The following is a 20,709-nucleotide window of genomic DNA, read 5'->3' on the forward strand; positions in this document are numbered from 1 at the left end:
GACTTGATAATGTTAATATGCAACTTTGTACCAATTCGGGTATAGGCTAACCATTCTTTTGTTGTAAATAGCTTGTCTTTGATCCTTGATTGGGATGTTTTTGTACTGATCTCTTATTTGGATAATAAAATTTTACTTATCTAAAAAAATAATCAAATTAAAATAAAAAAATTGTTATATTTATATTTTATTTTTTATTTTATATGCATCATATTATTTTATAATAAGTATTAAAAAAATTCCTAAATCATTAAAAATAAAAAAAATAAATATACATGTGTAATTATATATAAAAGACATTATAGTTTTGAGATAATTATATTATCTCAGGGGCATTATTCTCCAAAAAGAAGAAAATTGTCTAATACCTAATAAAATAGAGGGAATGAGATTCTCGGGAATGCAAGATAAAAAAAAGCACTATAAGTAATGTTTCAATACCTCATAGTGAGAATACTTTTGAACCAGCATAGTATTGTGATTCTGGGAAATATTATTACTAATAAATTTTTTCCTGATCAAAACACCCCCTCAAAGTAACTATTTTTTTATTAATAAAAGTTAAGTAATTATTAATAATATATTCTTATCTAAATTTTTAACACGCTACTGTTTCTTCAAACATTTTATTGTTATGTATTTTTTTTATAATCATCGGTATCTTATTTATTGATTGATTAATTCAAATTGAATACTGCAAAAGCAAGAGTCACCCTCCCAACTAAGTTTTCTTCATTCACAATTACGAAAATTCAAACTTCTAATCTTACGTAAAAAATTTGATATTTTGTCTTACTAAACCGACCGATTAAACATTACTATATTTACATGAAAGTCAATATAAATAAATTGAAGGCGCATTAACGCGCGATACACGAGTGTAGGGGAAAACATACAATTTTAGATACTACCCTTTCGCCTCACTTTAATCTTTTTTGCGCCAGTCCCACCAACCGCACTAAGATTGTCTCATTATTAGACTGGCTATCCCACACTGCTTTTTGATAAACAAGGCGCCTATATGGTAAGTATATTAAGGGCACTATTTATTTACATCTATATTTTTATCTGAATATATATATATATATATATAAATCAATATATTATATAATTTTTTTATTAAATTTATATTCCGGGGTATTTTTAGAGTGATATGCGTGGCAGTTACCCTGTTGGGAAAAGCATAAAACATTATTTATACCCTTGAGCTGCACCTGCGACCATAGAATATGGACTTGGTTAGGCGTTGCTATTTTCGTCAAAATTGTAGGACATTGTTTCCCCTTGATGTATCTGTTAGGTAGTCATCGGGAAAGATGCATTAATGGCAAAACTATCTAATTTCGATGGCATTCTATGTGTTATTTTCATCATTTTAATGTGTCTTGAGGCTAGGGAGCTTCTCATTTTTATTTATAATTATATACGAATTACATAAGAATCCAATATTTAAAGCATAAATTCATTAATAGGTTGGTTCAAGTAGTAAACAACTTGATATCACTTAAGCAATGTCTTAAGTTCGAGTTCTTGTGTATGCAGAAAATCACCAAAGTCAGATGTGCGATATGAGTCAATCTAAATTAATCAGGACAAACCTGGAAACGGAAGAAGAATAAAAAAAATTTAACACGGGTCATTCACGATTTATGATTGTTATTGATGTTGTAAGCGATATCCTTCTCTCAAAATAAACAAATAACAAAATAATGCTAGGATAATAAATATATTTATTTCTTTCCATTTCTTGTTCACTATTTTTTATTGGAGAAAATTTTATTCTTAAAAGAATCTATCAAACTTTTTCAAAAATTTACCCACGCATTCACTCTTGGGGTTTCTTTTTAGAAAGACACTCGGGTATTTGTATGTCTAAGTTTTTTTTAAAGTGAGAAGGTAACGTATTCATAGTTTTCTAAACAAATCTACTTTTCTTTTGTCGATGAATATTGGCAGGAGTTTCAGAGGTAAGAACTTTTTCCTTTTTATTCACTCTTGGGTATTTTTAAAATTTTATTGGAACAATTTGAAAATATTATAATTCTTTTTATTTAACTGTAAATGAAGATTTTAAAATTTTGAGGGATTAAAAAAATTATTAAATATTAATTTATCCATACATCATAATTTTTAATTATCGTTCATTCTTAGAGATGTTAGATCTAACCACTAACAAGTAGCAACTACATATTATTTGAATGTTCGTTATTAAATAATTAAAAATATTTAAAACAGTTTTGTCAAAAAAATAAAAAGAATCTTTAAAACAGATATTATCACTTGTAATTATTTTATATTAATTAAAAAAATCACCGTTTGCATCTGCTTGAGTTATCATAATTTTAACCAACCATGATTATTGTTATCAGAAATAGTCTTATCTTAATCAACCCTGTAAGTTACAATGATGCCTTTTTGACCGGTCTTTGAAGATAACAATTGGTTCATTTTTATGGCATCTGCTGAATTTTGTGAAGGACATTATTCTAAGACATAGGAAAATCGAAATAATCACTTGTCCGTCGGTTTTCCCAATATTAATAATTGCAATTTGAAACAACAAAGAGGATACTCATAAAATAAAGTTGCTCAATTAGTTCACTTTGAGACCGATCCAACCCAATGTTCTTCCACTTTGTTGAGATCGGACAAAAAATGAATAGTAACTTGGCCCTACAAATATACAGCATTTATTTTTACTAAGAATAAGATCAATAAACTTACATATTTTCACCTACACACACATATATATAGTGGGGAAACTGTAATAATATATAATAGACGAGAAAGTAGAAAAAGAAAAGTGTCATAAATCATGTTTTCAAGTGCTTTATCCTAATATTATGTAATCGTACAAATGGCATTACAGACAAAACTTGCTTTGTGATAATCACAATCATTACCAAGATTAATTCATACGCAACTCTTTGCAGTTCGCGCAAATCATATATAAACATCACATCGCATGAAAAAGACAAACACAGAAGGTGAAGGTGGAAGACAGTTATAATTGATTCAGCCCTGCAGTCTCCCCCTCACGTTATTGTTTTCCTTTTTTTTAGACGAATCCATTACCACTTGTCTTCAACTTATTGCGACAAACTACTATTACCATTAGCTTTTTCTTTTCAATCTTTGTACCTTTGCTTATGTCATTTTTATATGTGTAAGGAGTTGTACAATAATTACGTTCAACAGTGTTTTTGTCATTTTTATAGGTATATATCTATTATTTTAGTTTAATATACTAAGGGTAAGAAAATAAAATATATTATATTTTATTTTGTTCAAAAGAATATTACAATTTCTAAACTCCATTTTAAAATTTTATAATTCATCACCACTATAAAATGTGTTTTATAAATATATATTTTAAAATCAGTTTTTCATTTATTTATTTTAAATAATATTAGAAAGCAGATTAAAGGAGGAATACAAATGAAAGTGTGTGATATTGAAATTACGGCAAAGTGCTACAATTATGTTTTGGAGTTGCGAGGGGGAATCAAAGTCGATGGGGGAGGCGCGTGAAAATGGAGATAGTGTGTTGAAGCAGAGGAAGGAAAAGAGGATTCATAAGCAGAAGTGGAAGGAGGGGACCAAACGACTAAAGTTGGTCCTTTTTTCTTTTTCTGTGCAGTAGAGAGCCCTCGACTTTTACGCGGGTCGCTGCTGCTCCCTTTCCCTCTGCGTTTGTCTCAGCCTTTCATCGTACTTTTGTCATGTCAATCATCCTCGCACGCGCCCCTATGGTTCTTTTGTGACTACGCTCTGTCTCTTTCATCGCCCTACAGGTGTCGCTGCTTCAACAGTATCATCATTTTATGATCTATCTTGTGGTTTATATTTTCTTTTAGGAGGCATTTGATTCGCGGAAAGATTATTATTATATGTAATAATTTTTTTAGAATTATATTCTTATGTTTGGTTCGGAAAAAAATTATTATTAGACAATAATTTTTTTTATAAATAATAATATTTTTTTATTAAAATGGTGGTAACGTTATTATCTTTAAATTCTTAGATAATGAATAATTTTTACTACTTTTGATATAAATACATTTGAAATAATAAATTTTTTCATAGAAATCATTATCTTTATTTTAAATAGTATTTAATTTTGATATAAATACACTTTAAAATAATATATTTAAAACCACATTTGAAGTGGGTTTCAGGCTGACTGTGAGGGTCCGTTATCACACACGACCGGGAACGCCGTACTAAGTTTGCCCAAAACGGTCTGTCCAGATGCCTTTAGTAATAAATCCCAAAGTGGTCTGCGAATTTCACGTTGTAGTAGAACCCACACGTGACTTGACTTTATCCATGGATATAAATATTCGTTGGAGGGATGACTGTAAACTCTGTATCATCTGTCTCTGAAGCTATACATTTTTATAGCATCAATCCGAAGTTTTGGCAGATTTGAGGCTGGTGATATAAGCATGGGCCTAACTGAGCCCAAGATCTGATAAGTGAAATAATTAAATTATTTTTTAATAGTCTATAATTATTATAAGATAATATCCATTTAAAATATTTCTTATTTACCGATAACACGCGCGTATATTCTAAAGAGAACAACATTTTCTTCAAAGCCTCTCAACATATTCTAAAAAAAGTATATAATTTAATTAATTCAATTTAATTATTTTAATTGTTGTTAATAAAATTAATTTTATTTATTCAATTTAAATAGATTTATCGAGTAATAATCGGATTAACTAACCCTATACCTTTGGGCTTTGGATAAGTTGTTTCAGTCCTTCGAAAATTTTGGTGACGTGTAACCTAATTCTTAATTTGATTTCGTGTAGTTTAAATTTCATTGGATGTAGGCCGAGTTAACCATTTAATGCTAGGCCCGATAGTGAATGGTTGGATAAGGGGTCCTCCATTTGTCAAACCGATCAGCCCGTAAAAAAGACATGTAGGTTATTTGTTCTCCCTTAAATCCTTTATTCCCTCGTAGTTGTTATCCTTCAAAACTGTCGGGGGGAAAAAACTGACCTTCCCTACTGGGCTTTCCTCAGATTGGTGGCAGAGGTAAGAAACCATGAAAAAAATCTTAGGCTATTGTTCTTTTTTGTTCTCTTAAACCTGCATTGTTGCTAAAGAATGATTTTTTGCATGTTTGCATGATATAATTACTTCCACTACTTTCAAGATGTCTAAAGCTCAAGATCCGTTTTATATCGTTAAAGAAGAGGCTCAAGATTCCGTAAGTTGGGTCTGTGTTTTTTAACTGTGTTAAAGGAAAAGTAATAAGCTTTTTGGGATTTTCAATTAGATGACGTTTTTGACGTTTTCTTTTTGTTGGTTTAGATTGATAAGTTGCAATCAAGTTTTCATCAGCCGGAAAGGAACAAGTACATCTCACAAGAGATATACTTGTTAATGTGAGAACATGGAGTGACAGGTATCGGAATTAAGCTTTCCTCCTTAATTGAACCGGATCCTTGAGATAGGAAAAACCAATGTTCTGATGATTGATGGGTTTTACTTTTATCTTTGTTGGGTCAATTGAACAATTTAATCCAACTTGCAACTGCATGTAAATGTACCTTTTTCTTGACAGAAAGGAGAATGAATTGGACAAAACCATACAGAAAGGTGGATGAATTGGACAAAACCATAAGTGTGGCAGCTAGAGACCCTTCTTGAATCTTGGTATGGCATCGATGATAGAGAACTTGAAAACTGGAGGAGATGCATCACCACTGCCGTGCTCAGGTATCATCTGGAGATTTGTTCAGTAATGTTCATTTGCTGGTTGGGGTATTGCAGGCATTGTCTTGTTATTATAAACAATGAGGCATTGTCTTCTTAATCTTGAAGTCATGGATCCCTTTTAAGGATTACTTTGTTAGATCAGGTAGGAAATGTAAGAAGTCTGTAGTCGCTTGAAAAGAGAATGGTAGTACAGCAAGTTTGATGTGCCGGGAATTAATGAAATTCCCAAGTTCCCATGAACCAGGTCAGTCCAACCAGCATATTGCAGAAGACAACGATGACTTTATCAAATCAGAATCAGATAGACAGATGCTTATAAAATAGAGTTATCTTGACATCCAGTTTCTCTTCCCTGCATTTTTTTCCATCATGTTTTGTTGTCTAATTTTGCTAGTTTTGATTGTTTTATGAATTGATGCTTGTAGGCAGAAAGATGGGGAGTTGGATGAGATTAGCACTAGTGTTGAGAGAGTAGGAGATATTGAGCTTACAATACATGAGGAACTTCTGGTACAAGTGAGACTGTCTACTGCTGTAGTCTCATTGGTTTATCTGATTGTTTTCTTTTATTCTTATTCATGAAGGAACTGTAACTAATTTAATATGTTCTGTTCAATATCAGTGTAGGATATATATACACTATTTCATATTCTAATACTTTGGTGTTTCAGGATAAAATAATAGATGAATTGGATACTGAAACAGGCAGCACAACAAACCGACTGGATTTTATTTAGGCTGTTCTCCTTAATGTGGTATTGTAGCATATAATAGGATCCTATCCGCAGTCTGAAAACCAAATGTTTATGCTTTTATGCTAGTTTTGTTCATTATTCTATTTATTCCAGTTTTTTTCACTTAGCTCTCATATCACATAACATGTGCAATATCATTTATATCATTTCACATATTCACATGCACGTTTCACTTTTCATATGATTTCATAATCATATGTCATTTAGCTTATAGCACTTCTCTTGTGTTCATATGACATGTAAATCATTGTCATCTCTTGTTATCATATGATTTACATACATCACTTATCACATATACTATATTTACATACTTCAATATCATTTGACTTATTTCACTTTATTACATTAAAGGATAAACATATAGTTTTATGTGCCCTATCAATAGTATCTATTCATATAATCTCCTTTTACCTTATCAGTAAATACTACTTATTTTATCTCATCTTTTCATTTATTTACATAAGCCACTTAGCACTTACAAGAACATATCCACTAATATAATCAAGCATACACACATTTCATGTCATTCATTTCATTCTCTATATCCTTATCACATAACTTATTTTATTTCTCATGTTCCTATGTAAGCACACACACACACACACACACACACACACATATATATATATATATATATATATATATATATATATATATATATATATCACATACCATAACATTGGAGGAATTATTTCTTACCACAATAACTCTGCCACTGGCTCATCGCAAGCCAATATTTATTCAATAACATAAGTACAATTAAATTGCACTCACCTTAGCCTCGCTTTGATTTGATCCTAATCCTTTGATTATTCCGGAACTTGTTTAGGCTCAATATCTACATAAATATAACATTTCAAAACAATTATCAGAAGCCTAAACCTTAAACATGATGTTAATAACATAAGCCTGTTTAATGAACCAAAATTCCATTTTTCCATTAGGGGGAATATGTACCCCCTGCGTAATCTGGAATTTTCGTTCAAGCCCAGAAAATCACTGTTCATGCACGAAAATTCACTATATCAACTTAAATTCTTCATGTTTCATTCTCTTTTCTACTTCTGATTTTTATACATGAGATGGCGATATGATGTCTGGATATAACCACAGGAGTTGCTGAAGATAGAGGAATCCGTTGGTGTGGTATGAAGTGTTGAAATGGTTTCCAATTTGCAATATAGGACATGCGTTGAGACCTATTACCATCATCTGTTAGTAATGTTTTGCAATGTCTGAGAACTTTTACTTGTTCAGTTATTGATGATGCCTTTTTGCATGATTGTCGGGAGAAAGGATGGATGTCCCAAAGCTGTTTGATGAATCCTACTTCTCTCCTGAAGCAGGGTTTTGGCGTCATGTGGTGTTTTCGTGGATGTTTCATGCATTGGGATGGGCAGTGGTGTCACGGAATGGTTGCTTGTTGAGTGGTGTCACTACCACCTGGGCTGCTGTTTTAGATTATTCAAGAAATACAAATATCCAATCCATTGTCATCTTTATCTCTATAGATTTAAAAATCTGTGTATGACAACATGTGTGTGTGTGTGTATCAATTTGTATTGTCTTACAGATCGTGGTTGGTTTTTACAGATCATGGTAGGTTTTTATAAATTTTGAGGTTTAATGTGATGGTTGAACTTTCGAGACATTGTTGTGTCTTAAAACACAAAATGATGCTTAGACTTAATATGTTTGGTTAAATTGATTTATGAACAAGTTAGGTCTTAATTTTTTAATTAAATAAAAACGTTGAGGAGTGAAATTGACCAAAGCTTTTCACGTTGAGGGGTTGTTAAAGAATCACTTGTACGGACATACGAGGTGAAGAGAGTGGAATGTATTGGATAAAGAGGATATATAATACCCAGAAAATGGCTTTGAGTTCCAAATTCCAATACCCAACAAATCATGTTGCCCTAAGCATCTGCAAATGTATGCTCCGCATTCCAGTTAAGTGGGAGTCATTTTTTTTAAGGAAGTCAAATTTTCTTCATTTATAAAGAAAGTTTGACCATGACAAAGTCAAACCCTGCAGCTATCCCCCGTTTTCTCATTTCGTTCTCGCTAAAGTTTTTTTGCCGTCCCTTTTATCTGATTGTTGATCGAAAAGAAAAAGAAAACCATATCATAATCGATGTCACTCCAACTGTTAAAGCTAGGAACTTTGGCCTTAAAAACACTGAGTAAATCGGTGGCTTCTCGGCTCAAGCGACAGGCTGCGTATGCCCCCAAGTTCCGCCAGTTCATCGTTAGCATTGCTCAGGTACAAAAATTACTAGCATGTCGTTATTCTTTTCAGTTTGATTTGGGAGGCTAAAGATAGGAAAGGCTTGCTTTTCCAAAGCATTTCTCTTTCTTGTTTGCTCTCGAGATAGATTCCTGTGAGCGTGGGATTTGGCTGTGAAATGTTATAATACATCGAGCTTATTAGTACTAGCATTACATTTCTGTAAAATCTGATTCTGCAAAATAATCTACACATTCTTGGTCTTAATATTTCTTCCGTGTTCCATTAAGAACTTGATTTACGATATTTAGCCAGAACTGTTATCTAACTTGATCCATTAGGTTTAAGGATGGAATCAATTATTTATTGCCATTAGATTGTTAACCCCTTTTAGCAAATTGAATCACTAGCAATCTGTATTGCTGTATTTCTAAATTCTTACTGCCAAAGTTCAAATATGCGTTTCCATAACGTTGATACATTTGATTCAAATGATGTTATCTGTCTCTTGTTCCTTTCATTTATTTTATCCCCATACTTTTTATAATTTCTTCTCCCTTTATTGTTGGACACTTGTATTTAAACTAAGCTATGAGGTTATATTTCTTATATGGGCTAACTTCTCACAACTTGTTTATCTAGATTGCAGTATAGTACAATTATGGTACGTTTCTGTTGTAAATTTATTGATTTCTATAAGTTTAATCTTTAATCCCAGTGCCAATGTATGGAAACAGGCAAACCATAGAATCACAACTAGAATGCAAAGACGCATTTACAGTCATGCAACGGATGTTGAGATACGCCCCTTGGATGAGGAGAAAGCTGTTCAGGCTGCTGTAGATCTTATTGGGGAACTTTTTGTCTTCACGGTATTAGTCGTTCCCCAGCTGTTCTTCTTATTAATGTTTCTAGAAGTATTCAAAATTACTCTCATTTTTGTTGCTGAATGTAGATTAGTAATTGGACGATGTTGTCACCGAAAGCTTTTTGTCATCTCCTTCCAAATAAAGAAAATGAATCAAGCTGCAAACATGCTAAAATCACACACACACGCGTCTGTGTTTATAGTTATATATGTTGGCACGTATGTTGCTATTTCTTTGTATCATATAGTACTACCTGCCAATACCTTGTATTAGACATATGCCCACCTGGTAGATTGCTTTTTCTTTTGCTCTGCACCGGGTGTAGAGATCTTACTTCTTTGTCAGAATAGTCTTTTGAACGCAATAATCAATCACACGAGTTACATCGCATTTAAATATTTAGCATCGCTAGTGAACTACAATCTAACTAGATTCTAGATATATCACTGGTTCTATTCGAGTAGAATATGTATGATTGTATGATTGTATGAGGTTTAGCAAGTAGCGGATCTTGGTAATCGTGAAAGATTTTTGCCCATTTAGCTGGTATTTTTGCTTCTTCATACATGATTTACTCGTGCACTTAATGTGGTTATGAAGTGCTGGTATTTGCATGAAATCCCAAAACTTACCATACTTGCTCTTTATGTACTTGCTCTTTGTTGAACATATACTTCTCGTGAAGGTTTATGATTTTGTACATGCTGGAGTTTGTATATAGGTTTGCAGGAGCTATCTTGATCTTTGAGGTTCAAAGAAGTTCTAGATCGGAAGCCAAAAAGGAGGAAGCACGCCGAGAAGAGTTGGAGGTATTCATTGAACAATCTCCTTTGTTTGTTGTAGCTTATTTCTCTAGGTGATTTTAACATGATGCTAACCAAGACGGTGTTTAATCCTCTGTTACTTTAACTCTTCATTTTTCTTGCAATACCTGTGTCTGACATCCATGTCCCTTGTCTAACGCACTCTCAGAAAATTATCCTACAAATTCACAGAAAAGGTTCTAAAAGAACTTGAACATACCTGTGTTATATATGTACCTACATCCGACACTCTCACCCGAGTCCGAACAACACAGGTTTAATCTGACTTGTTTTTGCATGGAGATATTGAAAGGTTTCTTTATGCTTGAAAGAAGCACGGTGATTGAATATTTTGCAATTCCTACTCCTGTTCTATTTCCTCTAATGCACAAGCCCTGTTCATTCTTTTTTCAGGCAATGAAGAAAAGAAACGAGGACTTAGCTACACAAGTGGAACTTCTTAGACATAAACTTGAAGAAGTGGAGCAGCTTGCTAAGCGACAGGGACTCGCTGGTATTTTCAAATTGAAACATGCTAATATGGAGGGGGAAAACTTGGCAAAACCATCTTGATGTAAACGGGCTTGGGAAATAAGTTGAGTATTATTTTTTTTGATTCCATTCTCATCTATTATACAGGTTTCTGATCAACCCCTCAATAAAGGAATCATTCTTTTGAACATTGAGCCATCTTTTTGGACTGTATTCGGTTTCAATTGTTCATTGAAAGGATTATACAACTAAAATCATTGTTTTAAACATTACTGACAATAACAAGTATAAATATAGAGTGTGTGTCAATAATGCTTTTATGAGTTTATTCAAGGATGTCTGGTGGTATGGCATGGCTTGGGCTGCTAGTTTTTAAGAGTTGCATCATTCTAATATACCTTTATGAACATAAATGTTTATCAGCTTTGCTACCATTGTACTGAAAAACTGCTCTGCCAGCAGTGTGAACTTATCATCAGAACAAATTTGCCCTTTCTAGAACTCTTTGGCACCCACACAACGAGCACATGCATACATTTGTGCCTTAGAACTTGGCTGACGAGCATTGGGTACTTCAGGCATTGGAATTTTGAGGAGGCCTATCCTTTGAAGTTTGAAGCTTTATTGGTGGTTGTGGCGTTCTTTTGTACTGAACCTTGTGAGGTGGAAAATTTGTAGACCCACTTCTTTGGGTGGAAAAGAAGCCAGTCTTTGTCTCGAGTAAAATGGAGAATTTCATGGTGTATTAGGAAGCGTTTAGATGAGTGATTGAAGTTGGATGGGTTATTATGCTACAACTTTAACTTAGTTTCGTGCTTATCTTCAAGGGCGAGTCGTCTCTTCTTGAACACTGCTATGTTTAAAGGATCCAATAAATGTGAGAGAGGAGAGGGGACATCTTTCATCTTAGCAGCTAAGATAAAAGGAATCTGGTGGTGGTGAGGACTTCTCTTTATGCCTTTCTTACAAAAGGGATCACCCTTTTTTATTTCTTCAGGTCAGAAAATAAATACTATTTTTTAACGATGAGAATCTATACCAAAGGTTTTTTTTTAAAATTAAATCTAAATTCAAAATTATTTAAATTAATTCTGATAAATGTATTTAACCACAAAGTTTAGGGTTTTCCCCTAAAGGGATAATTATCATAAATTTAGATCTAAATCGTAATTTGATGCATAAATTTAAAAGCATATTTTATAATTTATATGTTATTTAATTTATTAAATAATATTATAAATTTTATTTATACGTAAATAAAATTAAAAAACATATATGTAAAATTTATATGATTAAAGAAAATCGTTTGAATCAGACTATTTTGTACCATAATATTATAGATAATTATAAAGAAATTTTCTAAATTTAATTAAAAATGAAATAAAGTTTGAATATAACATAAAACTAATTTGAAAATTTTTAATTTGACTCAATCCAATCTGTACTCATACGTGTTATCATAAATGAATGGATGTTTTATGATTAAAAGAATAATTATTATATTTTAAAAATTTAAATTTAAATATTAATGATAATAGAATATTTAAAAATTTATTATCAAATAATTAAATCTTTATTTTTCTCCTTGTGATTAAGGAGTGGAGCATATGTTCTTTTAGTTTTTTTTTTTTATTTTCATCGAATGAAATACTTTTCTAGTTTTTTTTTGCCATTTCCCGGCCCCCACTTATTTGTCTCAGCGCCTGCTCCATAGAAAGTAAGGAACTTCTGTGTCTTTGATCACTCTCTCTCTGGTTAGCTTTCTAATATAACTATTTACATCTCATTTGATTCTATAATTTGCCTTTGACCTGATGCTGTCTTCGTTTAATCTCAGTTTTATGGTATTTGGAAAACTGGGTTGCCTTTCTTTTTAGATATAATTCAGTTTTTATATATATAAAGAAAAATTCTAATCTTTATGTGTTTATACGACTTCAATTTATCTGGATATGATGTAAATTTATTTATCATTGTTTTTGTAATCTTTTTCTAGCTTGATTTCATTTTTTTATAAAGTTATACAACCATTAGAATATCAGTTGCTTTGATTGCAAATGGGGATTTTCTTTTTCCCACTATTGTTAGTTGTAAACCAAAATTTAAATATAAATTTCAGGAACAAGAATAGTGACAATTGGATTGTAGAGTCTTGGTGTGAGTTGTTGAGGGCTCTTTATTTTAATGGGGAAAGGTTCAAAAATCAACTGCAAGTCTGCATCTCACAAACTCTTCAAGGACAGAGCAAAACACCGGGTGGATGACCTGCAGGCAATTTTCTTGGATCTGCGGTTTGCCAGGAAGGAGAGCCGCAGCATCGATGTTGCTGTCCTTGAGGAGCAAGTCCATCAGATGCTCCACGAATGGAAAGCTGAGCTCAACGAACCTTCTTCTGCATCTTCATTGCAACAAGTTAGCACTGCACATCTAATTTTCATTTGAATCTCATGTATATTTTAAAAATCCTTGTGAATTTGTGCAGTGCATTTCAGTAGGTTGTATGTTGTTTGAAGTGATCTGGCAGTAACAGATTGTGTGCAAGATAAATGCTTATGAGTTTTGATCTTAAGAGGTGGAAAATACTATCTAAGGTGTTGTGATGAGAATTGCAATCTTCATGTGAATTACAGGGAGGTAGTCTTGGTTCATTTTCATCAGACATTTGTCGGCTGCTGCAGCTTTGTGAGGAGGAAGACGATGCAACTAGTGTACTAGCTGTTCCAAAGCCTGAGCCTAATGATAAAAACCTGCAAGTAGGAGAAACTGCTGCTTTTCAAGAGGTAGTTTCGCTTTATCCTTGGGCTTTTTTGTTTGGAATTTGCATGATTGTTGGAGGGATAACATGTTTATTCAATAAGCTTGGGTCAACATGAGCATCAAGTTAAGTTGTCCATCTTAAGCGATGTGATTTCTTTTTTGTTTGAAGCATTTGGTTTCATTATTATTTAAATACGGGACTGGGAGCTGTACATGTTTATATAGTATGGTCATGATTTTTTTCAGTTTCTAGAATGTTTTGAAGTAGTGAAATGAAGAAAAATCATGTTTCTTGATGACTTTTTAATTTGTTTCTTTCCTGGTGTTATAGAGTAGAAGGCTACCACAATATGCTTGCAATTCTCTTCTAGGTTGGTAAACAGGATTTGGTTGCCTTAGACCAGGATATAATGTTATTGGTTTCTCTAGTAACTAACTGGGTGTTTCTGTGATAAATATGGGAGAATATATGATATTTTTGGAACCGGCCAGGGCATCAAATATTTTCCATTTGTTGCACACTTAATGAGTAGGACTGGCACAGCTAGTGAACTTCATTCTAAGATATCCCTTCTCAGCACCAATAATTGCTAACCTCCCTCGTCTTCATCATCATGCATGCTTTTGTACCTGGATCTTTATTTGAGCTTACTAGAGCTTAATATACCATATTTTGTTCGCACTTTTGCATCAAAGTTATATTTCTGTAGAGCATACTTTGGTTCTTCTCCGACTATACTTCATGAATGTTTTGTGATTAACAGCTTCCATTAAAGTTGAAAACGCATTCACTGGCAAGTTTTGTAATTGACATGTTCTTACAGGGTTATGGAGTGAATCATTTAGTTGATCATTGCAAATATTCACCTTCAGGAGTCCGTGCCATTCTAATTAACAACTTGAAAGAGGCTACTCAATTGGAATACCCTCAGTTTGATTTGCATCAGGATTTTGAACACTTCTACACAGGTTACAACGCTACGGGTTTCACTGGGGAGGATGCCATGCTACATACTTCTGGCTATCTGCCAAGTATATGCCTGCCACCATCTGCATTCTTAGGTCCAAAGTGTGCACTTTGGGATTGTCCAAGGCCTGCTCAAGGGTTGTATTGGTGTCAAGACTACTGTAGTAGCTTTCATGCTAGCTTAGCAATGAATGAAGGACCAACTGGAATGGGACCGGTTCTGCGACCCGGCGGCATAGGCCTCAAGGATGGACTGCTCTTTGCTGCTCTCAGTGCCAAGGTTCAAGGAAAAGATGTGGGTATACCGGAATGTGAAGGAGCTGCAACTGCAAAGTCTCCATGGAGTGCTCCTGGTATGGCTTATCAATATTGCTTTACTTGTTTCTGGTGGCAACTTTTATGAGTTGTAGCAGACTATATTCTCTAATCAGATATGATATCCTTTTTTGTTTTTGACATTAACTATTTTTCTCCTGTGATTACAGAGCTCTTTGATCTTTCAGTTCTCGAGGGTGAATCAATTAGGGAGTGGCTCTTTTTTGATAAGCCTCAAAGAGCATTTGAAAGCGGGAACAGAAAGCAGAGGTCTTTGCCGGATTACAGTGGGCGTGGCTGGCATGAGTCAAGGAAGCAAGTTATGAATGAATTTGGAGGACTGAAGAGATCATACTACATGGATCCACAGCCACTAAAACATTTTGAGTGGCACCTTTACGAATATGAAATCAACAAGTGTGATGCTTGTGCCTTGTATAGGTTGGAATTGAAGCTTGTTGAGGGTAAGAAAAATGCAAAAGGGAAATCAGCAAATGATACTGTTGCTGATCTGCAGAAGCAGATGGGAAGGCTCACTGCAGAGTTCCCAACTGATAACAAACGCTTTGTCAAAGGAAGGGCTAAAATTAGTGCAAAGGTTAGTGTCGGAAATCCTTATTCTACTCAAAATGTGGTGGCACCAACAGGCGAGAAGTTTGATTACGGGTATGGATTGGAGTATGACTATCTTGTTGACGATTTAAGTGGTTATTATCTAACATAGTCGAAGAAAAGGGGTAAAGGCTGCAATAGCTACACCCATTCATCTAGTTTTGTTATATTTTAACACAGCCAGAGTGGTGGCTATAAATTACCAGAAAACCAGCTCTAGCTCATATTTTTGGTGGCCATAAATTTGTACAGTTATTTTACTTACTGAAGTGTTTGTAGTTTAGAGGTTGATGCCTCGATCTAACTTCTGGAAGATGGTGAGAAGCAAGAGAAATGGCTGTTTTTCTTCAGACCATGTGAAAACCTTTAAGCGAATTATATTTCTAGGGTTCCAACACTTGAATGTTAAGTCTTTAATCTGCTCATGAAAGATAATCTCAATCTGTAGTTGAGTATATATGAATGGTGTACAATTCTCGAGTCATTATAGCTTGGTCAATGCTTGCAGAACTAGTAAATGATTTTGGATTTAGCTTCCTCATACTGGATTTTAGACTGATTTCTTGTGGTGGGGTGAAATACAAAAATAGAGAGATTCATCGACGATTTATTGTTCATAGTTATGCAGCTCGAGCGAGTAGGATTTATAATGGACATCAAATACAAAAGCTTTCATCATTGTACGTTATCATCTTAAAACTAGATAATACCTCATCGTAAGTACACTTTGACAAGTCATGCTGTCGAGCTATTAAGATGTATTATTTTGTTCTTTCTTTTCGATGCAACTTGAAATATTGAATTATTGATCAACGCATTTTTGGTCAATGAAACAATGTACAACCGCCTTTAAATCACAGTTAACCAAAATCTTTTGAAGAAAAATGCAAATGTAATCTTTGTCTTGTGGTGGAAGCAGAAATATATGCATGTTGTCACATATACGTTCTTTTCATGGCAGATTGTGAGAGCCTACCTTTCTAGCTTTGCAGCAGCCTACCAATCTATGTTTTGTTTGCACTTTGCAGTACAACACCACAACCATCCAATCAAACCTACTGTTTGATCCACCAATCCCCAAGTATTGATTAATCCCATCACTCTTGTTAGGCCACGTGTCCTGTTATGAACTTTTTTTCCTCCGAGCTAAACACACAAGTGTTTGACCTTGCAACCGCCATTGCTTCTTTCTCCATCTACTTCGGAAATTATTCCAAGTTTGAATTTTGGGGGTTTGAAGGAGTTGTCATCACACTCTCGGTCATGATTACCATCGCTGATGGTTCATGCAAATTGTGACGCAAGTGGGAACTATAAATAGCTAGCGAAATGATTCTTTTTCTTTTTTCTGAAACATCCCAACACTTGCTTTGTCAAATCCAAGGTGCTTGGGGCTAAAACTGTTCTCACCAAAGTGCACGTCAAATATCTGTTCTGCACCACTCAACACCAAAACTCACTCTCTCCTCCTCCTAACCCTCACTCGCCAGGTTCATAGCCTTAGCTCATTTGTTGCAGCACGAAAACACAACATCGAAATGTTTAGACCAGACACTTTTTTTTTTGGGGGTTTCAGTGAGGGTTTTCATTTCAGTCTTAAAGATTCCCGTGATGCAATGAGTTTTAAAAGTTGAAACAAACACCACCTTGTTCGACGCTTACATAACAGATGGGCTTTGAATAGGTTGTTTGGTATTTGGATGAATCCCAAGTAAAACCCTATTTCTGAATCCAAAAATTTTGGTATACAGACAAATTTAGAAGCCTACAAGACACACGCAGATGTTCATTATTTATCATGATCCTGTCTCTCAGTTATTTCATTTGTCTCTTTACAACATCTCTTTTCAAAGACTCAAAGGAGGGCTCACAATAACCATATCGTATAATGTGTAAACTACCCTCATCAATTAAAACTCCATGGCCCCTGCCCTGGTTGGTAGTAACAGGGTTTCAAATCGCGGTCGCGTTTTCGGTTATTTCGAATTTATCGTGATAGAGCCCGTCGCGGGAGCTATTGCGGCTGTCGCGGGTAACTCGAACAACGGCGCCGCTATATCGCGGACGAAATCGCGGTCGCGGATCATTTTTTGAAACCCTGGTCAGTAATTAATCATTTAAACTCTCAACAACATTTACATAAAAAATCTAAATAATATTAAACATTTAAGGTTTTTGAACCGAGTCTTGCATGCATGAAGTACAGCTGCCCGCCATTGACAAAGGTTGTGCCTCATGTATTTTAGGGTCTCAAATCTCAATAGTTTTCTGGCTTGCTGAATGGTGTAGCAATTAAGGAAATTAAAGCGGCTTTCAAATTTGTTCATGGCCATCGAGAAGATAATTATTCACCCTGTGTATTCTTGATTTGGTAGGTACCAAATTTAATTGCATAGAGATGAGATACATAATTCCAAGAAAAACAATTATGAGCTTCATATCAATAGTTTCATATCCCCACGTTGTACAATTATATTAGATTTCGGATATATATAGTCGTACTCTTTAATCAAAAAAGAAAGAATATTTTGATATATAATGTCAATTATAACATAAATAATATTATAAACTCATTTTTAATTTAAAAATTTAAAATAAAAATAATTAATTTCATACGGGATTTAATGGAATTTTGGAAAAGGGTGTTTTAGACAATTAAACAAAATAAATCCTCTCATTTTAGTTAAAATGATTCTCTAAACCCTAAATACAGGAGCAGTTATCAGCCTTTAAAAGGGGTGGGTATTTCCGAGTGTAAAGTATATATATATATATATATATATATATATATATATGAAAAAAATGAGTTTTATGTTTAACTCTACTTCCGGAAGAAGATATGCAAAGTAAAACGTAAAATAAGTTAAAAGTAGGTCTAATTTGCAACTTATATGCTTATTTCGTGAACGTAAAAAGTAAAATAGCATATAATTCATGCACATTGCTTAACAAGATAATAGATAATACATCGGCCCAGAAAGTTTTCATATTACATATAAAGAGAGAGAGCCCCAAGAACTAGCTAAACCTAAATTCAACCTTGAGATTAGACTTGAGAGAGAAATGATGGTGGGATCAGAGCAAGACCAAAGCTTCCATTTCCCCATCTCTAAACCTGCAATTCAAGAAAACAACACACTAATCAACGAGCTCAGTTGGTAAGCAAATGCTTCCAGCTTTTACACGAGAAAAAAATCCCTAGTGAATCTGATCTCTTATATGAAGAAACGAGCTTTCATGCACATTATCCAACATAAAAAAAGTGAATATATACATATATATTATACGTTACTTACACCCCATTGCAGAAGATGATTATAAATTTTCTACCCATATGCAGTACAACAAAACTTAACTGCTTAAGGGTTTTGACGGTCACCTTCCTTAGATGGAGAAGGGGGTTAATGAGCGAACCAGATAGTAAAATCCACCATTTTGAAGGGACTGAAGGGTTAAGCCCCACTCGTTGGTGAGAACAGGTTGACCAGAGGAGTTGATCAAGATTGCATCATCACCAAAAGCCTCCCTCACGTTGAAGGGACCCACTGTTACCTCAAACGCAACATCATTGATAAACACCGTCGATCTACCCAGATTGCCAGGCTCCACTGCGGCCGATTCCCCAACACCTGCCAATAACTCAACATATAACACCAAACCACTAGTCAATTTCCACAGAGAAACAAGCCATGCATACGTTCGTCCGTAGACAAATTATGCCAAATCCCGGTCCTAAACAACATCTTTATCCTCTTCCCTTTTCTACTAACAAAGATACACCCTTATATTAATATCCTCAACTGTGAAAGAAGGAAAAATAAATTACCATGAATGTGTTGAATATTAGATGGAACAGTAATTGTAGCACTGGAGGAAGCAGTGTGAGGAGAAATAGAGTGAGTACTAGGAGCAGTTGTCACAGCACTGTAACTAAGCTGGAGCTGCATATTCATTCTTTCCTCTTGTTCTTTCCTTGAATCCCCATGGCTTAATATCTCACTCAACAACAGACTTGTACAGGGTCCAACTGGCTGATCAGGGACCTGAATCACACTGGTTACCTCTGAGAAGCCAAACGCTTGTGTAAACCCGGCTCCGGCAGTAGCATGTTGCATTGGAAAGAAGAAAGGTTCGTTGAAGAAGTCGTTCTGAGGCTGATGAAAGTAGGACTGGTTCACAGAAGCAGTTGGAGAGTTGGAAATATCGATGACATTTGTAGAACTCAAAGAGAGAGTACTGCAGTTAGCTCCTTTGGGTGAAGATTTCTCGGATGAGGAAGATGAAGACGACGGTGCTGTGATGGAAGGGGTTTGTTGGTTTTGTTGGGACTGCTGTTTAGAGTTTTGGAGATTGCGCATCTTGTGTTTGCTTCTTGATTTTCTGTTCTGGAACCAGTAAAAGACATTGGCATCCCCTACTTGGCCGAACTCTTGCAGTTGAGCTCTGATTTTCCTTATCTCATCCCTAGGTGGGTTAACCATCCCGGAGTTGAATATGGCTTCCAGTATGCGAATTTGTTCAGGCTTCGGGTTCCATCTCGGTTTAGGCTCCGGACTACGCTCTTCACACCCTGCAACTATTGCAGACCACATTAGCATCTTGTCAAATTCAAACAACATATTTTCCCTAACTAGGGTCACGTCAACATAAAATTATGAACATCAGTTTTAAAGAAGCAAATTAATGAAATAACCGACGATTTATTTATGTAGGTAAAGACAAATCCATGATGACTTACGTAGAATTGTTCAAGAATGGGAAGACACAGATTAAGCTTCTCACTTACCAGAGGTGTAAGGGGCATTTTGGCAACCAGTTGACATGAGAGACGAGTTGATGTCATGCTGCCATTGGTGGTGAGTATCGCAGGGCTTGGATTTGAACATGCTAGGCCAGTGTCTGTTTGATGAAGACATGATGATCGATGCTGGTGATAATGGACAAAATCTAAGTAAGATATCTAATCCAAAGTATCCCAAAAGAGAAAAAAAGAAAAACAACACAATTTCCCTTTTTTTGTTCTAGTTTTTGGAACTGCTTTGCACTAGGGCAACGTATTTAACATCTCTTCTTATAGGCCTCCTCACCTACTCCCTGTGATATTTTTTCTGAATTAAATAAACAGACATGAGCCATATTCCCATCTCCCAAAGAAAATAAATAAAAACATATA

The 20,709-nt window shown here is 34.5% G+C and overlaps 3 protein-coding genes and 1 long non-coding RNA gene across 5 annotated transcripts; 3 read left to right on the top strand and 1 right to left on the bottom strand.

The window, feature by feature from the left end:
* Positions 1-5,168: 5,168 nt before the first annotated feature.
* On the top strand, positions 5,169-6,507 carry LOC120194853. The gene is made up of 3 exons (XR_005523010.1): positions 5,169-5,224; positions 5,329-5,422; positions 5,582-6,507. It is a non-coding gene; the product is annotated as an uncharacterized LOC120194853 (long non-coding RNA).
* A 2,087-nt stretch (positions 6,508-8,594) lies between these two features.
* LOC120194866 (OPA3-like protein) lies at positions 8,595-11,095 on the top strand. 2 transcript variants are annotated; one of them, XM_039197044.1, is made up of 4 exons: positions 8,600-8,757; positions 9,459-9,594; positions 10,314-10,399; positions 10,808-11,095. In XM_039197044.1, exons 1-4 carry the CDS (start codon positions 8,629-8,631, stop codon positions 10,964-10,966), a joined length of 510 nt encoding a protein of 169 aa, XP_039052975.1. In that variant the 5' UTR covers positions 8,600-8,628; the 3' UTR covers positions 10,967-11,095. The 2 variants fall into 2 exon arrangements, with proteins under 2 accessions (XP_039052974.1, XP_039052975.1); XM_039197043.1 differs by lacking the exons at positions 10,314-10,399; positions 10,808-11,095 and adding an exon at positions 9,677-10,070 and having other exon boundaries at positions 8,595-8,757; positions 9,459-9,593.
* Positions 11,096-12,582: 1,487 nt separating this feature from the next.
* LOC120194864 (transcription factor VOZ1-like) lies at positions 12,583-16,073 on the top strand. The gene is made up of 5 exons (XM_039197041.1): positions 12,583-12,602; positions 13,005-13,297; positions 13,516-13,665; positions 14,467-14,962; positions 15,095-16,073. The coding sequence occupies exons 2-5, from the start codon at positions 13,070-13,072 to the stop codon at positions 15,646-15,648; spliced, it is 1,428 nt and encodes a 475-aa protein (XP_039052972.1). The 5' UTR covers positions 12,583-12,602; positions 13,005-13,069; the 3' UTR covers positions 15,649-16,073.
* A 2,846-nt stretch (positions 16,074-18,919) lies between these two features.
* LOC120194865 (WUSCHEL-related homeobox 9-like) lies at positions 18,920-20,452 on the bottom strand. Its single transcript, XM_039197042.1, has 3 exons — positions 20,323-20,452; positions 19,363-20,097; positions 18,920-19,165 (listed from the first exon to the last, which is right to left on the bottom strand). Exons 1-3 carry the CDS (start codon positions 20,450-20,452, stop codon positions 18,921-18,923), a joined length of 1,110 nt encoding a protein of 369 aa, XP_039052973.1. The 3' UTR covers position 18,920.
* Positions 20,453-20,709: the final 257 nt, after the last annotated feature.

Source organism: Hibiscus syriacus, unplaced genomic scaffold (assembly GCF_006381635.1).
Source record: "Hibiscus syriacus cultivar Baekdansim isolate YM2019G1 unplaced genomic scaffold, ASM638163v2 tig00117002_pilon, whole genome shotgun sequence".
Lineage (NCBI taxonomy): Eukaryota > Viridiplantae > Streptophyta > Magnoliopsida > Malvales > Malvaceae > Hibiscus > Hibiscus syriacus.

Coding starts and splice junctions, on each gene's coding strand:
- LOC120194866 (XM_039197043.1), top strand. CDS start 8,629: ATGTCACTCCAACTGTTAAAGCTAGGAACTTTGGCCTTAAAAACACTG. Junction 8,758..9,458: donor TCATCGTTAGCATTGCTCAG/GTACAAAAATTA, acceptor GTATGGAAACAG/GCAAACCATAGAATCACAAC. Junction 9,594..9,676: donor GGGAACTTTTTGTCTTCACG/GTATTAGTCGTT, acceptor TGCTGAATGTAG/ATTAGTAATTGGACGATGTT.
- LOC120194864 (XM_039197041.1), top strand. CDS start 13,070: ATGGGGAAAGGTTCAAAAATCAACTGCAAGTCTGCATCTCACAAACTC. Junction 13,298..13,515: donor CTGCATCTTCATTGCAACAA/GTTAGCACTGCA, acceptor TGTGAATTACAG/GGAGGTAGTCTTGGTTCATT. Junction 13,666..14,466: donor AAACTGCTGCTTTTCAAGAG/GTAGTTTCGCTT, acceptor ATGTTCTTACAG/GGTTATGGAGTGAATCATTT.
- LOC120194865 (XM_039197042.1), bottom strand. CDS start 20,452: ATGTCTTCATCAAACAGACACTGGCCTAGCATGTTCAAATCCAAGCCC. Junction 20,098..20,322: donor AAATGCCCCTTACACCTCTG/GTAAGTGAGAAG, acceptor CAGGGTGTGAAG/AGCGTAGTCCGGAGCCTAAA. Junction 19,166..19,362: donor TAATATTCAACACATTCATG/GTAATTTATTTT, acceptor AGTTATTGGCAG/GTGTTGGGGAATCGGCCGCA.